Raw genomic sequence first — 23,935 nt, 5'->3', positions numbered from 1 at the left:
GGAAACTAGAATCTTTCAGCTTGATGCAGATACTCAAATAAACAGGTAAAACATTATTTTTCATCATGCTGTGTGTTGAATGATTTTTAATGAGTAGTGGTAGCTACATAAAGAAACTGCCAGCATTTGAATTGTGACAATCTACAGGTAAAACTGAAATAAAAGAAAGGGCAAGATAAAGAGGGCAATGGTTGCTATGGCAGCTCACCAGAGGATGCTGGATGTGTACTGGATCAATAGTCCTAGGAGTGATATTCTGGCTGGTGTTCATTCTCTGCTTCATAGAAAAGGTTTCAGCAGGCTGGAGAATAGATTAGAAATACAAGGAGAAACAACAAAATCAATATCTTCTGTTACAGTCAATAATCTCTTCACATCTGTCAGGAAAATTTCTGCATATAAATGTGCATCTTTGATTGTAAGATCAATTTCAAATGTAAAACCCACTATCCTTTCAAACAACATTTTTCTCCTGATACACATCAAATACAGGTTAAGTCGGCACTTTTTTCTTTAGTTAAACTGAGTAGTTCAGTATTTCATTTAGAAACAGAGACTGTAATCTTTAAAAGCAATATATTAGATTATCTGCATATAGGCTTGTACATTACTTAACCATTTCAACCTAGAGTTTGATAATATTACCCAAAGACAGTGTTTAGCATTGAGCAATTTCCTACTAAAGTCTCTGAATGCTCACTTTTATTTGACCAGTTATAGCAAATCATCTTTTAGATGACAACAACAATGGTTATATACCTACATCACCATATTTAAAGGTATACTGCAAATATATACATAGGGCTCTGGTGTATACATTCTTTTGTTTACTGATAAGAACATTTTTCTTCTAAATTTGAACATTATTTGCCTAGTAATTTCATAAATTTTCCACCTCAACAAAGATAATTTTTATTTTCCTATATATTCTTCTCTTATGTGACAATGCATCCAGGACCTCTGATTCAGTGTTAGGAACATCTGACGTTTTTGCTTCTATCAAACAGCTTTAATTCAGTTTTCATTCTGTATGTGTTTATCAAATCTAAGCAGCAAGATTAAGTGTTTTGTTTCTAAACATTTAATCAAGTCACACGGACATAAAAAGCACAAAAATCACCCCATATCATCAATGCTTTAATTAGTAACGACCTTGTTTTCTTACAGAAAGCCCCACTCAATTAGCTCTGAAGTGTCTGCTGAACTGTAAACACTGCAATTAGTGCTCACAGGGTATGTGAAGCTGTGCAAGTCTCCTGCTGCAAACCAGCTCTCCTACAGTGCTCATTGACTCCACAGTTCTAGTTATATCACTGCTGCACAAAAACAGAATGCACTTCAAACAATACAATAACCCACTTTTACATCTTACGTAAAAGTGACTTTTTTACGTTTTTTTTTGCACTTTTACGGCACTGTTTATACTGTTTGCCTTGAACTGGCTGGTTTAAAATTAAACAATACGTGTATTTTCCACACCTACTTTTATGTATATAAAAGCTGACATGTTTAACATTGTTAAAATATTTCTGATTTTTTGTTACTGAGGATCGCTTGTCTGTAAGGAATAAAGCCTTGTTCCTTTGGAACACTACCTGGGTTTCATGATTTTTGGAAATTATTGTGACTGAGCTCATCAACAAAGTTTTAACACCACTACTGTCTTTGTTTTTTATTTTTTCCTCAACACTTGTGGTGGTGAGGTTGGAACTACACAGATTCCTGGGCTTGTTCATTTTTTATCAATATAATAAACCAAGCAATCCAGGATAGTCTAGCTTGAAGAAGGTCTTCAGCGACATACTGAAGGACAGACTAATACTTCACAAAACAAAATAGTTAACACAATATTTTTTCCTAGACAAATTCTGTATGTAGCATATCTTTCGATGAATACACTGTTGCTCTAGAACAATCTTAAAGCAAAAATGCTCTAGTATCTCCATTTGCTGTATATGCTGTTAAACAATTTCAAATAGATTAGGGGTGATAGTGATACCCAGACACTCAAAATATTTTACGGTACAATAGTCAACTTCAACCAGGGCATATTTATTGCTTCATATCACATTTACACACTTCAGATAGTATGCCAGTTTTATGCTGTATTTATGGGAAATTCATAAAGTACTTGCCCCTAAAATAAACAACTTTCATAGGACATAGATATTTAAATCATGGCTATTCTGTGAAGAGACATGTATATAGTAATAGTAATAGCAAATTTTTGCAAGAGGAATTTGTGTGGCTTCTGCAAAAGCAAAGCGAAGACCAGCAAAAGAAATAAACATAAGCACACCAACTGAGTATTGACTAGAAAGTTCCCAGGATGTATTAGTCATCAGGTTATACCACTGAAACTTGCATACAGGGTTACTAGAAATACTGGCTAAAGCTTAGTGCAGACGGATCACAAATGGTTTACAACTGAAGGGTGTCCTGCTCCTTCTTCAGTATGTCCTATTACTGGCAAATATGTAAAAACAGACTTAGGCAAACTGGAAAATGGAAGTCTAGCTTGTCAGTATTTTTTTTTCTTGTAAAGGATAGCTGGAAAGATAAAAGCAATCCTTAGCAAATGAGAATATGGGAAGGAAAACAGATTTTATGGTAACATTTCTCTGAAAACCTGTCACTCAGGTGAGTTACCATGCAACTGTTTACAATCTCAGTTGTTAAGCTGTACACATTTAATAATGCACACGAAGGCAGGAGAAGAGTTCTAGTGGTAAGGTGTGGTAAGGTAGCAGAATCAGCTTTAGGAAGTACTTGTATGCTAGATGGCATAAGTATTAATTATTAGAATAATGTTGCAAACAAAGGAAACCAATATCTGGAGCTCCATACAAGACACTGTGGTATCTTAATAGCATCCCATTCTTCCAGAAGTCTTGTGATGAGAAAGGTTGGGGGCTGATGGGTGGGAAGCTGAGGAAGAATGAAAGCGGGCAACACAGATAGAATGTTATGGTAAGTACATAACTTCTTTAACTTATGTTAAAATCCTGACCCATCCCCAGCTGCTAATTCCAGTTCCCAAACTAATATTCCTTCTAACATAAGACTGGCTAATAGGCTCCCTAATTCTCTCCTGACCTGCCAACTAAATAGCAGAAGCATAAACAATAAGGTCCATAATCTGCATGCCCTCTTAGCAGTTTACTCCCCCAATGTATTATGTCTTACAGAAACCTGGCTAAAACCGGTAACTAAAGACAATGAGGTAATACCACCAGGGTACAACATACTTGGATTCGCTCGTACTATTAGGAAGGGTGGCGGGGTGGATGTACTCTATAAAAATACACTAGATGTTACTATGGTCTCCCTACAACCACCCCTGTTTAATAATGCAGAAATTCTTATTACCAAACTACAGATTAACAATAACAAATGCATAAACATTGCCTGCGTTTACATTCCCCCAGGTAATAAAACAAACACCCTAGGGGACATCCTTCACTGGTTACCCAGTACCTACCCCCAAGAAACTATGGTCCTTGGAGATTTTAACATTGATTGGAACACCTATTCCTCTGAATCTCCTACAACCCATGTCAACCTACATGGTTTTATGCAGCTCATATCCTCCCCCACCAGCATAGGCAAACCCAATAAAAAAGACAGTATCCTAGATTGGATACTTATCAACAGCCACCCCTATATGTACAGGGACCCTCCCAGATAACCTAATTGACCACTTACTTATGTACATTATCAAGCACAAGGTGGACAACCCCCATCAGACCACCTTTAAAACCATCAGAAATAATAAGAACTTCAACTCCACCAATTTTCAAAATGAACTTAAAGCTTGCAATTGGTCAATCCTAAAGCACCTTTAGTTGATGATTGCTTAGTTGATGATGCAGTAGCATACTTCAGTTCCATATTTCTTACTATTCTTGATTTTCACGCTCCTGCTTGCTCCATTAGAACCAAAACAAAAACTGCCCCGTGGCTCTCAAAAGAGAACAAATCTAAAATCATAGTTAGAAATAAGGCACAGGACAAATGGCATGCCACAAAAGACCCACTATATCAACTCAGATACCAACAGCTAAGGAATCACACAAACAAATCTATTATACTAGACAAAAACAACTTCTACTACCATCTTCAACAAAAACATCACAACAAACCTCAATGGTTTGGGCAGGAATAAACAAATTTCTTCACCCAGGACAGTCCTCCACCCCTACCCTGTCAGATTCCAACCATAAATCTCCAGATGATATTGCAAATATCTTATACCTTCAATAGTTTCTTCAGAGTCTATCCAATCCCTAGCCAGCCAACTGGCACCCAGCTGCTCCAACCCAAATTCTGCCACAGCCAATACCCCACTCTCCTTTAGCTGTCAGCCTGCTCCTACATCACTTATCAGATCTCTAATTAAGAAATTAAAACCAACTACTCTAGCAGCTGATCTCCTCCCACCAGAGTATCTGCAAAAATCAGCAGATGCCATAGCATACCCCATCTCCATCATAATCAACAGAACCTTATCTAAAGCCACCATCCCCTCTATTTGGAAAATATCTCATGTAATACCACTCCATAAAGGAGGCAACTCCTTCGAGCTATCAAACTTTAGACCCATAGCTATTCTGTCACCATTGGCTAAAATTATGGAGCGGTGTGTCCATAAACAACTTCTGCATTATCTTACCCAGAATAAGCTGTTGGCTAACTCTCAGGATGGTTTTAGGCCACACCACCGTACCACCTCAGCCCTCCTATCCTTCTCTAACACCACAAACCATAGCCGAAATAATAGCAAGCTTTCCTCAGCCCTCTTTTTAGATCTCTCCAAGGCCTTCAATATGGTCAACCACCAAATACTCATGCACACCCTTAAGGCATTCTCACTAAACAGCCGTGCGCTTTAATGGTTCCCGTCTTACCTGTCCTATGGCAGAACAAACTATCAACCTGTCCACCCGTCACCCTAGGTGTCCCCCAGGGCTCCACACTAGGACCCCTTCTTTTCTCTCCTCTCTCTTTATTAATGCCCTTCCCACTGTTATCCCAAATGCCACCTGTATCCAATATGCGGATGACTCTACATTGATTTGTTCAGCCACCTCCCCAACAGATCTAATAACATTAACCCAGAAAACTTTCAATATAGTTGAAAACTGGCTCTCTGTCAGCTGATATTAAAGCATAACAAAATAAAGTTGCTTCTTTTCTCCCACACTTGTAAATCTTCCTCACTACTCTTTACCATAAAATCTAATAATGGTATCATTATCTCCCCAGATGCGTAAACCAAACTCTTAGGCATCACAATAAACAACACCCTCAAATTTGATATCCATGTCAATCAAACTATCAAAACCCTTAACAAAAAACTTGGCTCCCTCTATAAGATCAAACCTTTCCTTACTCCATTTGCTAGGACTGCTATTGCTCGTTCCCATCTACTCTCCACTCTTCTCTATGCCTCCCCTCTACTCACTAATTTGAACATATCTGCTCTTAGCAAACTCTCCAGCTGTTATAACCATATTGCTAGATTTGCAACAGGATCCACCACTGTCACAACCTAAATCTTCTAGGGTGGCTCGAATGGCCTAGCCTACTTCAATACAACCAGCTTACAATTGCCCATAAAGTTCTCAACCACCCTGATAATATGCCTACACTTAAAAATATCATCACCCTTATAGCAACCTGAGGTCACTTCGCTCTTCTAATAAACTACTCTGCTGGGGACTCTCTGTTTGTTAACTCTGTTGGTAAAACTTGGAACTCTCTTCCTGCTGTTTTTACTCTTGAACCCTCTCTTGCTCAGTTCAAAAAAGCTTCAAGCTATACTTTAAAACTCACTGGCTATGTCCTCATTCAAAACCTGACTAGATCCTCCTCTACAGTCAATTTGTCAACACTGTTTTAAAAATGTATGATTATATTACCTGCTTGCTCAACTGGAGCCTGTAAACTGTGTGCAACTTGTAATCATTTTGTGATTTTTACTGTATGTTCTACCTTGGAGCTTTTCATTCCGGGCCTCTGCTGAAAATGGACATGTATCCAGTCAGACTATCCCGGTCAACAAATGTAAAATAAAATTAAAATAAAATAAAATAAATAAATAAATAAAAATAAATTCTTTATCTGATGTTGTCAATTTTCATTCATTCCTCAACCATTGGGACAGAGTCTCCAGCTACCCAATATCCCTGGTGGACTCTAACGAAGGGTGTTCCTGAGCACAGTTGAACCAAAGGCTGCTCTTCCCCTCGAGACCAGATCCAATTTGTAAGAAGTAATAAAAGTATGAGGATTAGTCCAAGTAGCAGCTGCACATATGTCATCCACGGAATGGCTGGATAAAAATAAAGACAAGGTTGCCATAGCTCTATTAGAGTGAGCGCTTAAAGGTTTTGGTAATGAAATACCTGACTTACTATAGACAAAGGCAATGCAGTCCATAATCCACCTTGTCAACGTTACCTTTGTAACAGATTTGCCCAATTTTTTAACTGCAAAGGATATAAATAACTGATCAGATTTTCTAATGTCTTTTGTTCTGTGTACATAGAAATGCAACTGTTTATAAACATAAGTTAACAGACTGACTGATACTGAATTCTGACGCCACCTTAGGTAGGAAGGAAGGAAGGATTGGTTATTAACGACACTCTATCCTTATGGTTAATCAAGTAAGGAGGTTTAGTAGAAAGAAGAACCACTGAAACACGCAAACTGCTAGACTAGACCAAGAACACTTTATTGAAATTCAAGTAAAAACACTTTCGCCTTCAGGCTTAGTACAGAAATGTTGCATCAACAGAACTCTTTTATATAGTGATGTCATAATTAATTACACATGCTAGTGACGTTCAACAAGCAAAGGTTTTAAGGAGACAGTACTATTCAAGCCTGGCAATATATGTGTAGTTAGGCATAAAATCCAGTAAAAGTAATTTAATTCAGTCTGATGCAGTACATTTCCACCACGAGCTGACCTATTGGTAACACACAAAATTAAAAAAACTTCAAAATATGAGCAGAAGCTTTGTCTTTTTGGTGTCTATAAAGAGCACTAGTAATAACTTCTCTTTTTATGTCAGATAGATTTTTACTCATCCAATCTTTTAAATTTCTGGTTTGTTTTTACTGGTGTTACAATTACCATAGTCATATAACTTAAATACCACAGACATGACTGGATGTTTAAAGAGGTTACAGCTTACAACATACTGGCAGAACCTGCACCTACCACATTTAAAAGTACCCTTCTTCTTAGAATGGTCTAACTTAAGGAGGTTTAGAAGACAATGCTCGGAGTTCTGAAATTCTCTTAGCAGAGGTGACAGCCACTAAAAAGACTGTCTACCAAGTCAGAAATTTAAGATCACATTTTCCTGCTGGTTCGAAGGGGGAATGGATTAAGGCCTGCAACAGAAGTTTTAAATCTCATGGAGGAATGGGATCTTTATAAGGTGGTCTAAGTAAAATAGTACCTTTTAGGAAAGCCTTGCATATCTTTGTAGAGGCTAAAGAAGAATTGTCAGCTCCTACATGAAAGTTAAAGACTGCTGCCAATTGAACTTTAATGGTAGAGGAGCTAGCTCCCTCATTGAAAATTTCTGCCAAAAACTCTAAGCCAATTTGTGTAGGGGCTGAAAAAGGATCAATATGTTTTTGATGCACCCAACAAACAAACCTCTTTCACTTATTCTTGTAGATTTTCTTAGTGAAAGCTTTATGGGAAGACAAACGTATATGACAGACAGGGGATGTGTCCATGGTCACTATGGCCTTGGGCTGAGGGAGAATGAACAGATGGCCTTGTAAGAGCTGATCTGACCTTATCCACCACTAAAGGTATTTCTTGCATGTCTGTGTGATCCTTATTTGAATTGACATCTATTGATAAAGACCTAACCATTGGGATGCTAGCATCCACTGAAGAATTTTCATGTGATACCGTGCCAGGGGAACAAGAATTATGGCTGCTGACACTGATCCCAAGGCTTGTAGAATCAATCGGGCTGAAATTTTGGTGTTGTGAATAAGTTTTGTGACTTGGATTCTTAATCTTTGTACTCTGTTTAGGGGAAGTGAAGCTGTTGCAGATACTGTATTGAAATTTGGTGCTATGAATTTCAGTGTTTGAGATGGTTGCAACTGGGATTTGTTGTAATTTATTGTAATCCCCAGATGGGAGCAAGTTTGGAGTAACTGGTCTTTCACTATTATGAGTATATGCCTGGTTGGAGCATTAATGAGCCAGTCATCCAAATACAGAAACACCTGGAATCCCTGCAGTCTCATGTGAGCTGCCACCACTGCCATGCATTTGGTGAACACTCTGGGGGCTGTGGTGAAGCCAAAGGGCAAGGCTCAGAGCTGATAATGACCATCTCCCAGCCGGAAGCATAAAAATCTAATGGACCACCTGTTCATTTTTATGTGACAGTATGCATCTTGAAGGTCTACTGAGCACATCCAATCGGCCTTGCCTAGAAATGGCAGGATGAACTGAACCATGATCCTCTGAAACTGTGAGTGTCGAACTGGCTGTCCAAGTTGCTCAGAGACAGAATTGGTTTCCAGTCCCTTGACTTCTTTGCCGCTAAAAATAATCTAGAGTAAGTTCTGGATCCTTTCTGGTCTGGTGGGACCTCTTGGATGACTCTTTTTTTCTAGCACCTATTGTATTTCCAGTACTGCTACTTTCCTTTGATTGGGTTTAACACTGGGAAACTTCTGTGAGATTGGAGGTGGAAGGGAAAAGGGGAATTATACAACCTCTGTAAATAATCCTCTGCACCCGTCTCTTTTGTGATATCTAGCCAGGATCTCTGGTGCAGGGATAAACAACCCCCCCCCCCGATTGCCTCCAGAGGGGGACAATCAGGCCTCTATTCAGGAGCACTGGTGTGGCCTGTCAGAGAAACTATCTCTAGACCCCTGGTTAGTGTTCCCCCGCTGCCTCTGGGGAACTATCTCCACATAGATCTTGGAAAGAACCCTGACATGTTTTTAACCACATTTTCTACCCCCCTCATTAGTTCCTAAAAAAGGTCCTTTGGGGAGGTCGAAAAACATACTCCTGCAGTTGACAGAGTCTTTCCATCTTTCTCTTACCTAGAGAGCATATTCTTCACTTTGGGGCCCAACACGGCAGATCTGTCAAAGGGAACATTCACAAAAGAAGACATGAAGAGCTCTGCAAAATCACACAGGCGCACCCAGGCATGTCTCCTTATTGAGATGCCTGAACCCGTCACTCTTGAGGTACCTTCAGCTGCATGACAGATACGCCTCATGGACGAGTTTGAGATAGACTGAAGGGTTGCCAACTGCAAGGCTACCTAACTTTGAGTCTCTGCAGTAGTAGTTCCTGAAAGAGTATTTGACAATTCTTTAATCAAGTCTCTTTGTAACCTCTTGAAGAGTGTCAAGTAGTTCAGTGACCGAAGAGCAAAGGTTGCTGAAGCATAGGCATGCTTCTCGTACCTGTCCAAAGCCCTGGCCTCTCTATTAGGAGGATGGACAGTGGAACTTTGTTCTACAAGTTCATTTTTTGTGGCCCCTGGTATGACCATGGCATCTACTGGTACTCCCTTGCTCCAGTGTTCCCCTCCTTTCAGAGGTGCCAGAATTTGGTCTGGTCTCTTGGGGATAGGTTCAACCACATCAGGTTCACTCCAAATCTGCTGAGAGATCAACTCAATGAGCTCATCAGTGGGTGGAGTTACCAAGGAGGTAGATGGGCCAGATCTAAATGTCTCCAGAAACACCAATTCCTCTGGGGAAGGATTATGGGAGGGCCAACCACCCCATTGCTTGAGGCTCTCCAAAATGTCTCCAAATGAGATGTCTTTGGCTGGTGATCTAGGGGATCCATCCCCTTTGTCAAAATATATGTCTTCCATGATAGATTTCTATGAGGAATCTAAGTGCCTCCTTTTGCACTTCCTCTTCCAGGGTACTTCCTCTGTGAGATGCTGGCAAGGAAAAATACAATGAGAAGGTAATACCCTGCTGGGTAGCCTGGAGAGGTTGGACTGGTTGTCCCTTTGGAGTCGAATGTCAAGGCACTTGGCGCAGATGCACGAGACACTGAAGGAAGATCTGAGCAGGGAGACGCCTTCCATCCTGCTGAAGCAGAGAAAATTATCTCCACTATCTCAAAGGCAGGCCATCCCACGGAGAAGAAAGCCGATGGAGCCGAGAAGGCAAGCTTCTGTCCCATCAGCTCCATCTGCCCCGAAGGCAATCCACCTAAGGCACAGGATGGATCCAAGCTCTCCAGGGTCAAGGCTCCAAGGGGCAGAGATCGCTCCAAAAACTTTGGAGTAGACTCCAACATCTCAGATCTGACCGGGGTGCTTTGGCTTTGACAGCCACTCGGTTCCAAGCTTGCTGGAGCTGGGGCACTCAGAAAAACCTTCAGATCCAAGGACACCAGTACTCTTGGATCCGAAACCAGAGAGTCTCGGTAAACTCGGATTGAAGGTCTCTGAAATGAAGTGTCTGATTGCAGAAGGAGCTGGTACTGTAGGGGTAGAGCTGGCTAAGGTTTCCTGAGCCGGGAGAACCCCCATCTGTATCTGCACCAAGAGAAATTCATCATTCTATCCACAGCTTTGGACGGTCGGTAGATGGTGGAGCTGAAGGCCCCTAGTTTTTCATGGAGTTTTTTGAAGCATCCTTGGAAGCTACTTAAGAGGGATGAGCCTCAGATATGGCTTCTGAAAAAGAAGGTGGCAGTAGACCCTTTAAGATTAATTGGATTTTTGGCCTGCTACAGCTTACAGATTAATACTTTGACAAATGTCACAATTGTACTGAAAGGTGTTCTGCGCCTAAGTAATAGATGCAGAGGTCTTGAGCATCATAATAAGGCAGTTTATGGCCACATTTTTGCACTTTTTAAAGCCTTTCTTAGACATCATTGAAAAATCCAAAACAGCAAGAATGGCCAAGTTGATCTGAGGTTTGGATCCGAACCCAGTGGTTGAGGGATGAATGAAAATTGACACTATTAGATGGTTAGTTATGCAGCATCATAACTCCAGTCAGCATGGGTCCCACTTCCTGAACTTCCATCAACCAGTTGGTGATCTTCAGCAAAGCTATTAAAAGTAGTGGGGTGAGGTGTTTGCAGACATTTACACTGCCAGAATTAACAGACACACACACACACACACACACACATGCACTTTTCCAATCAGAGACCGATAAGACATAGAAATGCCAAGAAAAAACTGCCTTCTACTACTAAAGAAAAACAGAACTAAAGGATGAAAAGTGACTCTTCTTACTGAGATGTTTTTAAAGATCTAAAGTTATGAAAGATATCTGCATAACTAACCTGTAGTCTATGAAGTAATCTTAGGCATCACATATTTACTTGATAGATGAATAGTAAGGAATAAAACATATGTATAGGGGATGAAAGAAGGGTAAATTAAAGCAGTATGCCTTGCAGAGCAGCTCTACTAAATCATGTCTTAGCTTTGAAAGTAACAACTACACAATAAAGATTGGTAAACATTTGAATGTTGGATTGTGTGGCCGTAACATAAAAATTTTTATGGGATTCCTTTGGAAAGTTAAGGATATGGCAACCCCTTTGGTTGAATGTGGCATGAATGAGGAGGCCATCTTGGACTACAGGGCTAGAAAGAGTAGATGCTATGATGTCAAAAATGTCAGGTACTCTAGAGGTTTGGGCATGCAAACTGCTCAGTATTTTGATTATTTATTTATTTATTTACAGTTTGTCAGGTACTCTAGAGGTTTGGGCATGCAAACTGCTCAGTATTTTGATTATTTATTTATTTATTTACAATTTGTTTGCCAGGATAGTCCATTGGGCCACTAGGAGAACATTTTCAATGGAGTCCTGGGGAGAAAAGCTCCAGAAAATTACAAATTACAGATTTAACACAAGAGTAAGTTATTAGAGAAATGTAATGTGCACAAATGAAGCAAAATTAAACAAACAGAAAAACACATATTAGTAGAGTGCACACATTAGTATAATGCAATAAGAGTAATATTTACAAACAGTCAACGTTTTTTTATTTATGCTAATTCATGCAGTTAATTTCTAGGTTACTGAACTGTACCATTCTAGGAGTTATTCTAATTCCTAGAATTTATTATTATTAGGGGTACAAAAATATGGGAGGCTATTGTGAATTATAGCTTATAAAGAGTAGCTATAGTGTAGGGAGATTACTTGGAGTGGGAGCAAGAGCATTCCTATAGTGAAGTTAGGTGTGTGTGAAGTAAGGTTTTGAATGAAGAGAGGCTGCTGGTGGTGCAGACGAGAGGTGGGAGGGAATTCCAACGGCATGCTAGAGAGAAGGACATTAGATGTTTGCCTGGTGGATGGGCATGTTTATGCAGTTCAATTAGATTTTGGGAATTAGATCTCAAAAGTCTATTTGGTTGGTGCATTTTAAAGGTGGTGGCAAGAGGGGGGTGAAAATAAGTTTGTGTGCTTGGACAAGATGAATATAGATGAGGTAATTGGACAGCTCAAGCCAATTCAGTTGGTGTAGGGCAGTGCAGTAATGGGAAGTGGATCTATGGCCGGTTGCAAAAGGAGAGTTTAGTCTTGAGGGAGGAATGCAGGTTAGTAAGGATAGAGGCACCATATAGGAGGGCTGGGATAAGGTAAGTTTTGGCGAGGGTGAGCTTAGTGGAGGGAGAGATGTAACGGTTGTGGCAGTAAAGCATGCCTATTGTTTTGTGTTTTTTTGATATTTACTTGTGGATGATTATCAAACTTTAGCTGGTCATCGATCAGGACTCCTAGTAGTTTAGCATTACAGACTACTTCGAGAGGAGTATTATTTTGACTGGTGACTGAGAATGAGGTTTTATCTAGGGTGGTGGTTTTGGAAGCAGTAAATATAATGAATTTAGTTTTAGTAGCATTGAGTGCCAGATGATTGTCAATCATCCATTGCTCAGTGGAGGAGAAGGCATCTTGGGTTAATTTAACTAGGGTGGGTATATAAGAGGCAGAGCAGATTATTGTTGAATCGTCGGCATATTGGACAAGGTTGGAATTTGGGATGGCTTGGTGGACATCATTTATGAATATATTGAATAGAAGGGGGCCTAAAATTGAACCCTGGGTGACACCTGTGGGAGTATTGAGAAAAGGGGAGGTGCTTTTTCCATCTGACTGCTTGTTGCCTGTTTGAGAGGTAACTGGTAAACCAGTTAATAGAGGAGTGGGACAGATTTAGTTTAAGAGTTTAGTGAAAAGAAGGTTATGAGAGATAGTGTTGAATGCATTAGAGTGGTCAAGGAGGAGAGTGGACACAATGTTTAATGGAAAAACAAATTAAAGTTATGTACTTACCATAATGATAGATCTGAAGTGGTGGTTCCATTCTCTCTACTATTAGGACTAAGGCAATCAGGACTTGGTCAGTCAACAAAATAGCTCTCCCAGACAAGCAAGACCCTTCCTTTTTTCCTAAAAAACTGTGCTGCTATGGATTCATCTCAGGATCTCTGAAATTTTACAAGGTTTAGCCTAATTCAACAAACTATACAGAATAAAATACACAGAAAACCATATGCTCTGTTAGGTCTAAGTCAGAAGAATGAGGTGGGTTTGGTAAAGGGCATGGAACTATTAAACCAGAGCTATCATTATAAAAAGTATGCAATTTTCATATCAGAGACTGGAGTTCCAGTTTCCTTACCATTAGGACTCAGTCCCAAGCTAAACCTCTTGGGTTCATTCTCATGGTAGAATGCTTCAAAGACTGGTGACAACAAAGGAAAACCTGGATATAGAGATCACATGTAGTATCTTGGAAAAGTACTCAGTGATGCCCATATAGCTGCTGCACAAACAGCATCCACAGATACATTTATAAAAAGGCCTGTGAAGTAGTAATAGCTTTAACTGAATGAGCCCCGGGCACCCCAGGCAGAGATTTATGACAATAATAACGTTGACACCTTTGTGGTCAGAAACTTTTTTGGGAACACAAAACAAATGGTTAAGAATCTTTACAAAATGTTTTAGGTCTGTCCAGTTGGCATAATGGTTATAGTCTTCTCCTCCCATACACAAGGTTCAATGCTGACCTCCGACCAATGCCTGCTTGGAGTTTGCATGTTCCCCATGTGTCTCTGTTGGTTTCCTCCCATCTCCAAAAAAACATGCCGAGTGTTTCCATCTCAAACTCACCAATGAATGAAGTTGTGGGCAGCAGCACAGACTCTACATGGTGCCCTACAGGGGGAAGAGTTAAATAGACCAACTACTTTGGGCATATACTTAGGTGCACAATATCCTCAAGACAGGAGAACAAGGATCACAGACTGTGCACCCAGGCAGGGCTAGCCACTCGACTATGTAAAATATACCTCTTTGTGATTTGGTCATGTTAACTAATGTCACAAGATGAACCAGTGATAAGTGGGTTGCTGACCCAGCATGCTCTGACCTACACCAGGGACCCATGCCAACAGTGGGAGGGGTGTATGTTCCCCTATTGGCAGTGTGTGCCCGCCATAAAGCCCAGTAGCCCTGGGTCAATAAGCTACTGGTTGGCTGGGGTCAAGTTGCCCAGGCTGGGTTACCTGGGTTAGCTCTGTTGAGCAAAAGCTGGATGTAAAACCAATCAACCTGCTAAACATGAACTAAGAATTGCTACACTTACTGTAGGTTCACTGACAGGATGCAGCTTGGAAGTGGATGACATGATGGACATCCTATGTATCCAAGAGACAAGATTAAAGGACAGTAGAGTAAATCCACTTGTCTTGGGATCCACTACTCAGGAGGAGGACAGGCTAGAAATGGTGTGGGAAATGTAGTGAAAGAGAAGCTTAGAAGCAGTGAGAGATGCCATCAGAACTGGTGACAGACTCATGGCAATCAGACTCCGGTTTAATAAAAGGACAGTATTTATAATCTCAGCCCATGCCCCACAACAGGGCTGTGATAGCACAGTTGCAGGGCATAAAAGATAAAGCAGGACAACATGAATTGGTGTTAATAATGGGTGACTTGAATGCACATATCGGGTCAGACAGGATGTTAATAATGGGTGACTCGAATGCACATATCGGGACAGACAGAACAGAGTATGAGGACTGTCTGGGTTCACATGGATGGGTCAACAAGAATAAAGAAGAACAGGCCATTCTATACTTCTTTCTGGCATATGGCTTGATAGTAGCCAACACATGGTTCAAATACAAGAGTGGCCAACATACAATTTGGGTAGATTCCTCCTAGTAAGAAAGAGTACTGGGGTAGAATCAGTGATTGCAAAGTTATCCCCAGTGCAACAGTCAGCTCAGAGCATAAACCACTGGTTGCCAAAATCAGCTACAAGCAGTGGTTAGATAAGGCTCTAAGGTCAACAGAGACTAGGGTGAAGACCTGGAAGTTGACTTGAGAAAAAGTACAACAGCTCAAGGAGTTACTCAGGGCTCTAGTACCACAAGAAGAGGAGGAAATATGTGGAGTTGAAGAAAAATGGCAATGCCTCAAAACAGCATGTGTTAGGGCTACAGAACAGCTATGTGGCCGAGACAGGTATGGAAATAAGGTAGATAAGGAATGCTGGTGGTGGAATGCAGAAGTCCAGGAAGTCATCAAAAGAAAGAAGTTGAGCAGGAAAATGTGGGAGATAGACAAGACGGACCAGGCTATGAAGAAATACTGGTTGGCTAACAAAGAAGCTGAGAAAGTATTTGCAGTAGTAAAAAACAGGGCATTGGAGGCACTCTACCAGCTTCTGACTCATTAGGTGGAACAAAGAAACTATATCAGGTTGCAAGGAAAAGACAGAAAGACAAAGAAGATAGAAACCTTTCATAAGGAATGCTAGCAACAACCTGCTTATCAGTCCACAGGACATCAAAGGCAGATGAAGGAGTAATTCCAGCAGCTTCTGAAAGAAGAAACCCCCACAGAAGCTATACTGTGCCAGACCCAGCCTACAATGACAGAAAAAGAGAAGCCCACTCTAGAAGAAGTAAGAACAGCACTAACAAAAATGAAGTCAGGATAGCAGCAGGCTCAGATGAGGTCACAGCAGATATGATAAAGATGTTGGGTGAGAAAGGGAAGGAATGGCTCCTGACAGTACTCATAGCAGTGTGAAGAGAAAGGCGTATCTCAAATGACTGGAGAATAAGCATACTAGTGCCAGCATACAAGAACAAAGTGGACATCCACAACTGTGGGCAGTACAGAGGTATCAAACTCCTGTCACATTGCTTGAAAAGTCTGGACAGGATGACTGACAGACGGATACTTAGAGTAGTAGAAAGTAAGATGAGAGATGAGCAGTTCAGATTCAGATCAGGATGCAACACAACTGACCTGATACTTCAAGCAAGACAAATAGTTAAGAAGAAGCTATAGATGAGGAAAGAGTCCAACTGCACATTCCTACACTTGGAAAAAGCATATGACAAGGTCCCAAGAAAGCTGACTTGGGCAGTACTACGGTGGTTCGAAGGCCTAGAAACATTCATAGAATTAGTGCAAGCTGTGTACAATGACCCAATGACTCAAGTATGAACAGTGTTCGGTCTCACAGATGGGTTCCCAGTGGGAGTGGGTGTGCATCAGGGCTCAGCTCTGAGACCACTGCTGTTCATACTGGTGATGAACAACATTAGCAAACAGGTCAGAGGGGACAAATCAATAAAGTTGTTGGTATCACAGGCAGACTCTGTGCGAGAACATTCAGCAAAGGATAGGGATAATGGAATGTAAAACTGAAGGCACATGGGATGAAAGTAAGTGCAGATAAGACAGTGGCAATGACAGCAAATTGGGGAAATCAGAAGAAGCTGAGAATAGAGATAGAAGGGAAAATAGTGGAACAGGTTAATAGCTTCAAGTATGTGAGAGGGGTCTTTGAAGAGAAAGGAAGTCTGAATGAAGAGGTCAAAGCTAAAATCAGAGGGGCTGCAGCCATTTGGCATAAGTTCATAGGTAGGTACTAGGCTATCGGCCCTAGGGCCCATACAAGCCTAGCCAAAAAATGTACCCTGGCTTTCGCCACCCAAGAAAATTATTTTCCTGTGCCCCTGTCGAGCAGAGCCACAGAAGTGATCCCAGGGGTGAATTTCCTATTTCCCATCTAATCATCAAGATTTTTCTTGAAGAGTGCTAATGAGGAGTTCTGTTTGACATAGATAGGTAGTCTGTTCCAGAGTATGGGAAGTCTCTGGGACAGGAATCTATCCCTCCAGCATGTTCTGTTTATTGTGGTGACAAGGTTAAGGTCCCTAGAGCGTGTAGCTCGGAGGGATTGGGATTTCTTTAAGTGGTGCATGTCCAACAGCTCTGGGTTTGACATAGCTTTCTTTGTATGTTAGGGAGAGATCGCCCCTGAGTAGGCGATATGCGATGGAGTAAAGCTGTAGTTTTTTGAGACGGTCTGCATAGGGCATCTGTTTGAGGCCAGTAATCCTCTTTGTGAGGTATTTCTGTGGTCTCTCCAGTTGTTGTAGATGTCTTGTGAGGTACATACCAAAAGGGGCGTTGTACTCTATAATGGGTCTAATGAGTGATGAGTAGAGGGGAACAAAGACCTCTATTTTTCTGGATGAGAATCCTTTTGTGATGAGATGAGCCACGTAGAAGGATTTCCTGACCACTGTGGCGATGTGATTATCAAAGGAGAGACTACTGTCCACCTGTGTCCCAAGGTCTCTTATCACATTTTTGGCATTAAGTAGACTACCAGCTATGTGGTAGTTCATGGGTACAGAGTTTTTACCAAAGGGGATGACAATACACTTTTTGGCATTGAGCTTCAGGCCATGGCTTTGACACCAGGTATCTGTCTCATTGAGGCCCTTTTGTAGTTTGTCCACATCGTTAGGAGTTTCGATTATGGCTCCTAGTTTGCAGTCATCTGCAAACTTTGTTAGCCAAAGACCTTCTGTGTTGGCCTGCACTTCAGAGAAGTAGATACCAAACAGGAGAGGACCCAGGACTGAACCCTGTGGTACTCCACTTGTCACTGGTCTGATGTCGGATTTTGAATCCACTACTTTCACAGTGTGGGTTCTGTCCGTGAGCCAGTTGGCAACCCATCTTGTGACATAGGGATTTATACCTAGTTTAGTGAGCTTATCTATAATTCCAGAGTGGGGGATGGTGTCGAAAGCCTTGGCGAGATCTAGATAAGCTGTGTGAACCATTTTACCCTCATCTATGGCTTTGGTGACTGCTTCAAAGAAGTCAATCAGGTTTAGGAGACATGAACTGCCTTTTACAAATCCAAACTGAGTAGGGTCCAGAGTTTGGAGATTACCAATGTCTTTGTTTATGAGTTCCACGATGATACGTTCCATGGTCTTGCAGACTAGGCTCATCAGGCTAATGGGGCGGTAGTTCCCGGGGTCCATCGTGGCTCCCCCTTTGTGGAGTGGGATAACTGTCGCTGTGCGCCATTCAGTGGGTACAAAGCCTGAGGTGAGGCTATGATTGAACATGGTACTTAGGTAGGGTGCCAGTTCATTCTGTAGTTCGTGTAGAACGCAGCCTGGGATATTGTCAGGTCCCATGGATGCTGTGTTCTTGGCTTTGGAGAGTGTTTTTTTTACCTGTGCAGCCGTGATTATAGGAACTTTGCATTCTTCCAGTATAGAGATGGGCCCTCTAGGGGGTGAGAGGTGGGTAAAGTTAGCACTGAACCTATCTGCTAGGATGTTGGCAATATCAGTTGGTTCTGTATATTTAGTGCCATTATGCTGTAACTCAGAGCAGATCTGAGTGTTCCCATTTAGATTCTTGACATAGCTATAGAATGCTTTGTGGTTGTCTTTAGAGTCAGTGTGTCAAGTGCAGTGTATCACAGAAGAATGCCAAATAAGTTGAAAAGTAAGGTGCATAAAACAGTCTCACGATCACTACTACTGTATGGTACAGAAACCTGGCAGCAAAGGCAGAGCAGATGAGGAAGGCAGAAGTGATGGAAATGAAGTGCCTGAGGAGGGTAGGACACACACTGTGTGACACATGAAGAAATGAAGACATAACAGCAGAACCCAAAGTAGCTCCAACTGCAGAAAAGATCAGACAGAACAGATTATGGTGGTTCGTACACATGTGCATATAGCTGAAGACAATCTGGTGAAGAAAATTTGGGAAAGACAGGAAGAAGGTAAGAGGAAATGAGGGCATCTGGCAAAGAGGTGGATGGATTGTGTGAGAGAAGATCTGCAAAAGTCAGGCATGAATGTTGAAGAAGGTAGGAGTGTGGCATCGAGAGAGATGGTGTCAGTTAACATAAAACCCCGACCCCATGTAGAAAATGGGAAAAAAGAGGGTTAATGATGATGATGATGATGATGTCCAAATAAAATCTGAAATGCCTCTGAATCTTCATACAGTGCTACTGATATTCTCCCCTATTAAAGTAGTTTGGGAAAATACTGACAATTAAATGGACTGATTTAAGTTAATTTCAGCTGCAACCTGTGATCCTCATGGACACTGTCACTCTGAAATACTAAGCAAGGAGGATTAACCAATAAGTTCTGTAGCTCTGATATTCTGTTAGCAGAAGTTATGTAAAGCAGAAACAAGCTTCCAATCTAGATATTTCACATTTGCTCAAGACAGAGATTCAAAAAGAGGTTTGCATAAACTTTTCAGTGCAAAGTACAAGTCCCAAGGTGGTAGAAGATCCTTGACTGGTGGACATAAAAGAAAAGTGCTTTTGAGAAAGGTTTTACTAATTTTTAAGGAAGATACAGAAAGAAATTTAGCTCACTGATGAAAATCTGACATGGGTGGCAAATGCACCTTGATGGATAAAGAAGTCCTGCATCAGAAACAGTGGAGAGTTAATCAAGAACAGGTGGAACCAAGAACATACAAGGATGTATACTTCAGGTCAATGCCCATATGGACAAATGTTTTTCATTTACTTTTAGATATTTCCCCTACTACTAGGTCACTGGTTCATAGTCAAGTACTAGGCTAGCTTCCCTTGAAGGCCATTTTAAGCCTGATCAATTTCCATTCAAAGGTGAGAATCAAATCATACACCTTGTATTTGTGAGGTAAACACCTTAACCATTATGCCAAGCTCCCAACCAATGTCATCTTCTTTGTGCAATTATCTGTGCTGGGACCAGGACATTTTAAGCCTAGCTATTTCTCTTTAAAGATCAAAATCAAACCCTATACCTTGTATCTATACGGTTAAGGTGTTTACCACTATGCCAATGCCTTCCAATTAAAGACTATGCAGAAGAAATTATTTGTACCACCTCATTTAAGTATCCAGGGTCCATGACTATTACTAGAATTAGATAAACTAGGTAGAAAGACATATGGATGCATGCCCAGATGATACTTGCAAGATCTGTGATCTAGCAGCATCCTATACAGCTTAAGACACACAGAAACATCTAGGAGATGAGGCCATAGCAATGGAAACTAGACTTATGGACAAAAGAGGGGCTGTTATGGTGACTTTGGTCACAAACATCTTGGCTTTTTCAAGAAATATATTAATAAGGTGAACTGAGAAAAAGTGTACAAGAGACCTGGAGGTCACTTCTGGGCAAGTACATTTCTAGGATAACATCCTGAGGGAGGAAGAGGGAAAAGCGATGATGCATTTGGAGTTTGTATGTAAGAAAAACAGGTCACAGCAATGTTTTCCTCAATTTCTTAACAGTTATTTGGCTGTAAGTAGGATGAGGAACCACAGTCATGGGGCATCAACAAAATACAGGCAGTGGCTTGACCTGGGATACAACTGGAAATTAGGACATGAGTGGTTGCAAAGGCCCTCTCCCAAACTGAGTTTCCTGACACAGGGGATAGGAATTTCCTGCTGTTTGCCAATATACCAAATCACTGCCATATTGTCAATGTGGATGGCAACAGTACCGGGCAGGAGGGAGTCTTGGAATGCCTGCAGGGTGAGAAGGTCTGTCTTTGTTTTCAAAATACTGGTATGCAATGAAATGTTCATCTGTAACTAAGTTCCTTGGACAAGCTGCTCTTGGATCAACAGGGGGGGGTTATATGACGGACAGAAAAAGGATAGCACAACGTGTTAAAACAGCAAAGAAGGAAACAGATAAAAGATAAGCAACATGTATTAAAGAAAGAAAGGGAGCCTTCTTTGTAAATATGAAGGGGAGAGAAAGAAGGCAGGGAGGGAACTTGGTGAACAAGTTTGGGAAGAGCAGTTACAGAAGGAGGCTAAAGAGTGCATGAAAATTCTAAATGATTATTTAACATCTGTGTCCACCACTGAAATAAAAGGGGGCAGAATCTGAGGCCAGAGTAGGAGTAGGGGGATGACAGACAGATGAAAAGATAATGACTGAGGACACAGTATGGGTATTAAAAGGTCGTAATAAGGATAATGCACAAAAATCAGATGGGATCCCATTGTACAGGACAGGGAATATATATTGCATTAAATATGATAATGTCTAGCTACACAATGTTGCCTGTCATACAGTATACTTCTATCTAAGGGCAGTCTAAGACCTCATGAAAGCTAAATAAAATAGTTATTGCACCTGAATTGTTTAACAAAGTATCCTGACCAACATCAAAATGTACCACATTTGATCCTAAAAAGGTTTTTAGTTAAAGTTCTGATATAATTATTCAACAAATCACTAATGGAGGGATTAGTCCTGATGAACTGAAGGTAAGTAATGGGTATGTCCATCAATAAAGGTAGAATAAAGAGTAGCTAAGGGGGCTATGGGACAGTAAGCTTGACTTCACTGGTCAGAAATGCAACAGAGACAGCCCTGAAGTTAAGACTTACAAGGTTACTGCAGCAGAATGGGCTGGTCAACAAATTCCAGCATGGACTATCGCAGTATGACCTTGTCAGACTAACATGATCACGTTATACAACTGGGTCTCTCACCTTAGTCCTGCGCTATGGTGTCCTGTAAAGATGAAAGCGACAGAAGTAAATAGCAAACTGGATGGATGGGTGGAGAGGTGGTTAGCTAAAAGGAAGCAAAGGGTAGTAGCCAGCAGAAGCTCTCAAAGGCAAAGAAGGTCACATGTGGTGCCCCTGGAGGTCACTCCTGCATTCAGCTCAAATTAATGTATTTGCTAATGAAAGAACATCAATCCCTTTGACAATGATAAAAGCCCTACTGCTTTGCTGATTACATAAGTTGGGTGAACAGTATGTATTACATTGGTGGGTGACCAAAACAGAAACCTAGAAAGATTGGTGGCATGGTCTAGAAAGTGGCAGCTTAACTTAAGTGCTTTTAAAAGTATGATTCTGCCTCGGGAATTATATCTCAGAAGTTAACTACACTTAGGGTTTGTTTGTTTCTTTCGGCTTTTCCCGGTTAGGGGTCGCCACAGCGGAACTCTGGTCCGCTAATGATTGGCAGTAGATTTTTACGTGCTGGCTTGCCGGGACTAACACACAACCTTCAACAAAGGAACGCCCATTCACGCATGTCGACACACAGAAGACGCTCTAACTGAGAATCGAACGGGCAACGTCTAACTGTGAGGCGGCAACGCTACCGCAGCACCTAACTGCACTTAGGGTAATCAGACTAAAACATCTGGAGAAGGAAGAAAAATGGAGTGTTAACATTACAGAAAGTCAAAACCATCAGATAGAAGATGACTGTGTGGATGGTTGGTGGAGAAAAAACAAGCAGATGCTAGGGTGTACAATTACAGGGGTGACATCCAGAGCTAGAGAGATGATAATACCTCTCTGTTATCAGTTTTAAAGATCACACATTGAAAGACAGATTTCAAAGATAGAGTAAATAGAAATGCAACTAGATTGGTTAGGAAACAGAATGCAACTGAAAAAGAGAGCTGATTTAAGGAACGAAGGAGTGGGTTAAAGGAAGGGTATAACCAGCAAAATCACGGATACTTCATTAAAACCAGAAAAAAGAAAATACTTTTTTAAAGGAAAAGATGGTGCACAGATGGAAAGAACTGCCAGAAACAGTGATGGAGGCTCAAAACAGCAATTTTCTTAGAAGAGTTTGGGATTCCAAGAAAGACTGGCTGCAAAAGGAAGAGGTACATGCCTTATGCTAGCTGCAATACTCTGGCGGAGTAGTCAGGCTCAAAATCTCCTTCTGTTAGCATATTTTACTTTGTTACATTATGGACACCATCTCAAAATCTCCTTCTGTTAGTTTGTTTTATTTTGTTTCATTATGGTCATCTATTCAAACCTTGTGTGTAGTCTTATAATTATCTGCAGCTCTTCTTTTCTCAAACTATAGTTTTCACAAAACACTCGGGATAGAAGAGAACCCCCCCCCCAAAAAAAAAATCTTCTTTTCTTGGTCTGTATCAGTGGAGCAAAATATAGCAATTCTTCCACCTATATTATAGTTCTGTGCAGGGTATGTACGAGTCTTTTGTTATAAAGTGCACACAGTCAAAAAAGCAGAATACAATGATGCAAGCAAGACATCCTTGGGGGTTGTCAAACCTTTCACTTGGGAGAAACGTCCTCCTCCTCCTCTAAAAATAACAATGACAGAAGCTACATTCCCTGTACCAGTGTCTGTTATACTGATGCAGCTCAGTTATAATTCCTGAATGGTCACTGACTTTAATGATCATTGCGGTCCATGATTAACATTAACATTATTATTATGCTGTACAAACACAGTAGCAAAATTTTTAAAACATATTGACGCAAAAAGTACAAAGAAATGTTTTCTTGATGATCCATATCAGTTGTAGAGCCCTCATAGATGGTAGTAGCTGGCATCAAATTCACTGACCTAAATGGTCCCTGTAGACCCCCTCTCTTTCTGAGTATTTAGAAAACTGCCAGCAGTTCTACAATCATATTGTTCCCAACTGAAACCAAATCCCCACTGACAGTTAAAGATACCACCTATGCAGTTGCAAAATGTACATGCTTAAAAGGGCTGGTAGTAAGTAAAACAAGATTAAATT

At 40.9% G+C, this 23,935-nt stretch overlaps 1 protein-coding gene across 1 annotated transcript in view; it reads right to left on the bottom strand.

Annotated features, from left to right (window-relative positions):
* Positions 1-23,935, bottom strand: part of KIAA0586 (KIAA0586 ortholog) — a 4,394,667-nt gene that overhangs the window by 2,649,054 nt on the left and 1,721,678 nt on the right. Inside the window, exon 10 of the mRNA XM_044074450.1 lies at positions 209-301. Coding sequence (XP_043930385.1) covers positions 209-301 — 93 coding nt within the window. The remainder of the gene's footprint in view (positions 1-208; positions 302-23,935) is intronic.

The sequence above is a fragment of the Protopterus annectens genome, chromosome 6.part0 (assembly GCF_019279795.1).
Source record: "Protopterus annectens isolate FY-2018-M chromosome 6.part0, PAN1.0, whole genome shotgun sequence".
Classification (NCBI taxonomy): Eukaryota; Metazoa; Chordata; order Ceratodontiformes; family Protopteridae; genus Protopterus; species Protopterus annectens.
This window is presented reverse-complemented; position numbering and strand designations above follow the sequence as displayed.